Source organism: Cyprinodon variegatus, unplaced genomic scaffold, assembly GCF_000732505.1.
Source record: "Cyprinodon variegatus isolate N-32 unplaced genomic scaffold, C_variegatus-1.0 Scaffold1059, whole genome shotgun sequence".
In the NCBI taxonomy this organism is placed as follows: domain Eukaryota; kingdom Metazoa; phylum Chordata; class Actinopteri; order Cyprinodontiformes; family Cyprinodontidae; genus Cyprinodon; species Cyprinodon variegatus.
The window spans coordinates 80121-87010 of NW_015151512.1; the positions used below are offsets into that span (position 1 = coordinate 80121).

General features: G+C 35.7%; 1 protein-coding gene across 1 annotated transcript in view; it reads left to right on the forward strand.

The window, feature by feature from the left end:
- The window catches only part of LOC107101150 (protein-methionine sulfoxide oxidase mical2b-like), an 80856-nt gene that overhangs the window by 50962 nt on the left and 23004 nt on the right, over nucleotides 1–6890 (forward strand). The window contains exons 21-23 of the mRNA XM_015399940.1: nucleotides 448–634; nucleotides 955–1028; nucleotides 1635–1710. Coding sequence (XP_015255426.1) covers nucleotides 448–634; nucleotides 955–1028; nucleotides 1635–1710 — 337 coding nt within the window. The remainder of the gene's footprint in view (nucleotides 1–447; nucleotides 635–954; nucleotides 1029–1634; nucleotides 1711–6890) is intronic.

A 6890-nucleotide genomic window follows, 5' to 3' on the forward strand; every position in this document is an offset into this window, starting at 1 on the left:
TGCTAACTGGTTAGCAAGATGCTTCTGAGACACCGGCCACAACCAACCCCTCCCCCTTGATAATCGACCAATCACATTCTCTTTATTCACCCGTGTAAAGTCGTGCACCACTATGGAGAATTCGGAAATGCAACGGTTGGAACAGCCGCTTCCCTACGACTTTAAACAATTAAAAAATGTTGGGTTAAAAAGAATTCCATTTACCATATTTTCTGGTTTTGGTAGAAAGTCTGAATTGGTACACTAAGAAAATATTACACCTGTCTTTTAATAATAAAAAGGCAGCCTTTTCTTTTTCTTTTTTTTCTCTAAAGTTTCTTATTTCCATTTGGATTTTTAAAATGAAACGTTGATTAATCGGAAAAAGCAAGGAAGGAACAATGAAAGAATTCCCCATCCAGCCTCTCAGTGAAGGACTCTTATTATTATCATCTCTCCTCTCCTCAGTGCGTGCTGCGTAAGGATTTCCCTCCTGGACTCGGCGGCAGCGACATCTGCCACTTTTGCTCCAAGCGGGTGTATGTGATGGAGAGACTGAGCGCTGACGGCTACTTCTTCCATCGAGAGTGCTTCCGCTGTGACGTCTGTAACTGCACCCTCCGTCTGGGTGGACACGCCTTTGACTCGCAGGAAGGTACGTCGGTCTGACTCACTCTAAAAAATCTTTACGTCGAATTTAGGAGAATAATCCCTGCAGACTTTTCTAATAAAGACTATTTTAGTCTGTTATTTTGTACAACAGAAGTATTCTTTTAAAATAAAAGAAAGTACTCTGTATATTTTCTTAACTTTGTCACTCATTCTGTTATTTCTACACTTTATTTTTAAGGTCCATATTTGTGTCACTACTTTTGCTTTAATCTTATCAATCAATAAAGGGATTTTCTATTCTATTCTATTTATCAGTTTGGTTTGTATTAGAACTGATTCTTTTTTTTTTTTTGTTAAATGTAGGAAAGTTTTACTGCAAAATTCATTACATCCAGCATCAATACAGCTCTAACTGGGGCAGGAACAGAAGAACGACGGTAAGAAGCAGTTTAAAAATATATACTTCAGTTTTTTTTTTTTTGATAGGGTGTCAATAAAGAGCAAAAAATAAATAAACATTAATAAACACTCAACACACTGAAAGTAATTTAATTCTTAGCAAGATTAAATAAAACAACTTGAACTTTCATTTATTCAAACAGATTTACAAAGTTGCTAAATATAAGTTTTGTTTTTAGTAAAAGTGGCTTTTTTAGATTTTAAATTTTCAACAAACAGTGTTTATCATATTAGACACAGAAAAGAACAAACATAAAACCTACATTAAAGGCCTTTCATGGCAGATGAACATATAAATTGGTGCAAACAGTGGTGAGTCTCATAATGCACATATACTGTTCAGGCCCACAGCAAGCCTCTTAATAGTGTGGAGGAGAGGTCTGGTACAATATAGTCCAAAAATGGCCGCCATACTCTGTAAAACTGTTCTTCACTGTGATGCATGTGAGGAATTAGTTAAAAATAATTTTACGCTAACGACAGACAGAAGGAATTGGCATTTATTGCTGATTTAATCCTCAAAATATGCATGTTTTTCATCAGCATGTATTTATTTCCTTTCATGTTTTTCCTGGTTTTTACAGGAAGTCCTAAATCCCCTGAACCCCTCAGCTATGGACAGCGGGATCTGTTCAGCCACGGGCGGCGTCCAACCCGCAGGTACCCTGGTTTCCTTGCTTAAACACGGTCTGAGCTGGCCGAGGCGTGCTAGTCGGGCTGTGTGTGTGTTGCCTCGGCAGCTGTTGGGAAGTGTGTGCCACTCTATTACAGCCGTGGGATCCCACGTTCGGAGCTACTCACAGGACTATATATTCCTGTTTGAGCTGCTGAGCCTTGGTTGTCCTCTGCTCTGCATGATGCATGAGATGTTGGGGCAGATCTACCAGGAGCCCCAACTGGCTCAGCAGCAACTCTTCAATCAACGACTGGCGTAGGAGAAGGACTAACTATCTGCTTTAACACGGCAGACTGCCTGATAGCTGGATATGTACCACTTTATAGCCTAGAACTGATCCATTCAGGTTCAATTAAGTTCAAACTCCATTATTACCTTCACTTGCCTAAGTTTCAAATCCACGCAGTGATTTTGAACATTTTTTATTTGATAAAAGGTTATTATTTAAAATATGATGTTTTCGTTTAGCAATAAAGGCCTAACGTGTCTATTGGGGGTAATGTTGAGCAGTCAGTATCTTCCCTGCAGTTTGGATAATCAGGAAATTCTGAATTTTGGCCAATGGCTACAGGGAATAAACAGGAGATAATAAACCAACTACCCGGTGCCTCAAACCGTCTGCTGACGCTTCTGTGGATCAGCCTTACTTTCAGTTCCACCTTTTAAAACAACACCCTATGTTACTACATTGATTAGCCCTCAAATTTCCATTGAGGTTAGCTTAGCAACTTGTTTAGCATGGATTATAAGATATAAAATCAAAATTAAACAGTAAATAGGTGCAAATATATTAAAGTTGCAGCTGAAGTTAGAGTTTTATGCGTTTTCAATGGCAAATATTTGCTCTCTCTTGATAGCAGCTTGTTACTCCGCTAAGGATAGCTTATTAGCAATTTTGTTTTCCATAAACTAAAACTTGAGCCATAATTGGTCCTTAAATTTTTTTTTTGTTTGTTTGTTTTTTTTGTTTTTTAGTTAGGTTAGCTTCTTTTGAACAGGTTAGGTTCATGTTTTCGCCTGCGTTTCCCCTCCCTAATCAATCTCTGACATGTGGGCTTTTTCCAGGAAGATTTGCAGAAACATTCAGCCATTTACGGTTGAAATCTTGGTCATAAATTCTTGAGGTTCACGCCTCATTTTGTCGCCTAGACAGAATTAATTGGTGTCTGAACTATTAGCTTTGCTCTGACCCTGGAAGATGCCCTTGATTCTAACAGAGTAAACTGTCCAAATGATGCGGCTTTTTTTTTTTAAACTTCTGGCAGGGAAGGAGTTATTATAGTCTGCCTTTAACTCTGCCCAACAGAAATGTGCAATGGAAATGCCAAAGCAGTGTATAATTTTTTATTTTTTATGAATTATTTTTAGGTCATTTAAGGATCCAGATTTTTTGAATGTGTTTTGGTGCATTTTTTTTTTTTACCCTTTGAAGATTAAGGCTCATTATTTATGTTATTTGTTTGAAATTATGGATTTATAGCATAAGAAAGAACTAGTGACAAGTTTTTTTTTAACGTTAATGGTAAAAATTTATTTTGAAATATATATTTGAAGGTACTTATTTTATTTTATTTTTTTATTGTTTTTGAAACGGTGAATAAATATGATTTCAGTTACATTTCAGACCCTATTTAATAGATTAAAACCAAAACAATGAGCCTTATCTGCAGCAAAGATGATTTGAAAGTCAGTTTAAAACTTTTATTTTCTAGTTTGGATCCAGAGTGAAAGGTTTAGAAACTAATTGTGAAGTAAGACCTTTTGTTTAAGTGTTATACTGTAATTGATGGTTATATTTTTGTTTGTCTTATTGTTGTAGTTCTGTTTTATTGTACTTAAATTGAAAGTATTATTGTTTCAATGCAAAATCTTTGCACATCTTCTTTCCAGCTCCTTTTTTTTACATCTCATCTTTTTTCCTATCTAAAATTTATTTACAGTTTCTGTTTCACTTCATTTTGTTCAGTCTGTTTCAACTTTGCAATGCTGCACATTCTGATTGGCCATTCCTGCCAGCAGTGAAGGTGACGATTGTCCACATTTGGTCATAAGATCTGGTTTTACTGCTTTTGCACTGGCTGCCTTTTGTAGCTCCTTCTGCTTTTTTCCCCCGACTAACTAAAACTAATGACAAACCAGCATGAGCCTCATGCCGGCGCACTAAAGACCTAAATAGTATTAGTTGCATTGTGAAGCGTTGCGTTAAACACCAAATCGAATTGGTGCCTGTGTTGAATTGCAATAATTAAATGGCTGCTAAGGTAATTGGATTACATGTCCACCATTCCTTCATTCTGTGTTAAATCAGTTAAATTGCATTAATGGACCAAAACTAGATGAAAATACTTATTTTCTGGTCGTGGAAGCGAAGTGATACTTTTGCTGCTCCACTACAAGTTTCTACATTTTCCTTCTGAACTTGAAGTATTTTTGCAACAGTTTAAAAGACTAAGTGTTAAATTTGTTCAAAATAAAATTCTGTTGGAGATGATTTAATTATCAAATTTTGTAAAACAGTTTATTTCATAATTTCTTTTTCTCGTTAATTGAACATTTAGTCCTGTTCCTGCAGGATCTCTTGGAGTTAGTGCTGGTAAATAAAACAAAGAGTCTTTAAAGACACTAATCCTGCCTTCATGTCAATGCATAATTGAATTTTTTATCTCCAAAATTTTCCATTTCAGAATTCTAGACTTTTTTTAACTCAGTTTTTCTGTTATATCAAATACAATGAGGACATTTGAGAACAAAAAAAATATCTGTTTTGGTTGTCTATTAATAACTCAGCGCCAAAGTAACAAACTGAACAAAATCTCAAGTTGCAATATGATCAGTCAGAGATCAGCCATACTCTAAATAGAAATTTTCTGGACATTTTTCTGGAAAATCAAGATTTTTTTAACATTTATTTATTGTTAATTATTCATACTTATCCAGACCTGACAAATGACCAAATCAAATTTCATACTTTTCTGTAAGATGGCGTAGCTTTGTGGTCAGACACTAAACAGTAATGAGTTTTTTAAATAGTTTTTCCAGTAACTCCTTTGAGAAAAACAATTTCGTTCACTTTATGCATTAAAACATAATAGTAATATGCTCATAAATTGATATTTTACAGCATTTTTAATGCGATTGAAGCAGTAGTGTTAAAATGCTTTGTCCTGGCTGCTGAACGGCATTATGAATCCTAAACTTAGGTTTGATCAGCGGTCATTCTGCAGAATTTATCCTTTTAGTTGTGTTTCCGAGTTCAGAGCATAATGAGAATGGGCCGTTGTGTCTTACATTAAGTACTCATCTTGCCTGGCAAGGTTTTTGTTTAAAAATCAACAGAAAATAAAATGGCTATAAATGTAATAACTTTGAAAAAACAGCTAGATTGAGTTCTGATTATCAGATCTTTCACGGTTTTGGTCCTTTAATGGGATTTAATCCATACGATTTAACAATTTATGACATAAATCAGATTATTTTCCAAAGGTTGTTGTTGAAAATGCAGCCGGCACCTTTTAGTCCATTCGTTTGGTGTTGTATCCCGGTAAACCTCTCTCACACGCTTGTCCATGTCCTCTTTAACATCGACCATCCATCCAAACAGCAGATTTATCTCCTGCCACTGATAAATCAGCAGCGGCGGCATCTTTGGCCCATTTGACAGTAACCTGTCTCTACATGTCTTTGGTCTGTCTGTGGTTCCCTCTGTTTCAGAAGGAGACCCCCCCACTCCTGCTCCCCTCTCCAGATCCATCTCCTGTACCTCCTAGTCTTTCCTCAGGAGATTAGTAGCCAGACAGCTGCCAGAAAGCTCATGTTGGCAGCATGGTTTCTGTTTCACAGTTGTATCTCTGCAGCCTGTCAAGCAATTATTGTTTTGCTTATCATATATACATCCTGTAAAAATGCTTAATTTATGATATTTAGCAGCTGTTTAAATAAATATGTTTGATTACAGTATCTATTCGCTGTGTCATTTGTTGCCAAACAGTTAAATAGCATCATTTCCGAGAGGCATAAAATGACCCGACACATGGCATGCTATTTATTCCCAAAATTTTTCCCCTTATGAAAGCCAAATTAACTGTTTTTTTTTTGTTAGCTGTTTAATTTAAATCATTTTCCAGCTCTTTTAAGTTGACCTAACATCACCCACACAAGTCATGCACTTGATCACAGCCTTTAATGATTAACCAATGCTAATTTTCTACTATATATATATATATATAAAAAAGAAAGACTTTTGAGCTTTGTAGTATTATCTAAATGGATTTAAACTTTCCTTTTTAATCACAACATCTTCCACTTTTTTATTACCTTAAAAAAAAGGATGATTGTCAGGCAAAAGCTTAACTGATCTAAAAGTGCTCAGAGTTCAAGACTCCAGCCAAACTGAACTGGATTGAAGTGAATCTAATCAGTTTATTTCTATCAAATTCTTTGTGGTCTTTGCTAATGGGTCTTTCTGTCCTTTGCTCTACCTTTCCCTTATAAAATGTGTTTGAATAAAACAGATAAAAAAAAAAAGATTTAAACCAGGTTGAGAACATGAGGTAAACACCTCATCATTACCAAGGCAGGGTTGTCCAGTGACCCCTCCTGTTCGATGTTTGCACCAACATGTTTTCCTTTCTTTGCTGTGACCAAGCGGAATCACCTCTGGAATGATTCTTTACATTGACTTCATTACTCTGTGAGTACGCATGATGTTTATGTGACTTTAGGATGCTTGTACCAATGAACTAGATCAGGGGATCCCAAAGCGGGGGATGCAAACCAACCGTCATAATCATCATGATGGACCCCTGAGATGAACTCGGGGCCCAAACAATTTAGATATAAAGAGATAGATAGATGGAGGCAGTGGAGTCAAAAGTATTAATGTTTATTACTACTTAAAGCATAAAGGTAAAAGTAATGCAGGAATAAATGTTAGGGAAAGAAGCTTTACTACAGGAAAATGTTTCTACAATTCTGGATGGTAATTTCTTTATGCTTATTTTCTTAGTTTTACAACTAATGGTGACAGTGTTAAATTTAACATTTTCCTCATGTTAAATTTTTCATCTTAAAAAACTTTATTTTGTTAGGAGGCGAACAGCAAGTTGGTGCAGCACCGAGTGCAACAACAAAGAAATTAATTGTCTGGATATAACAAATATATTTT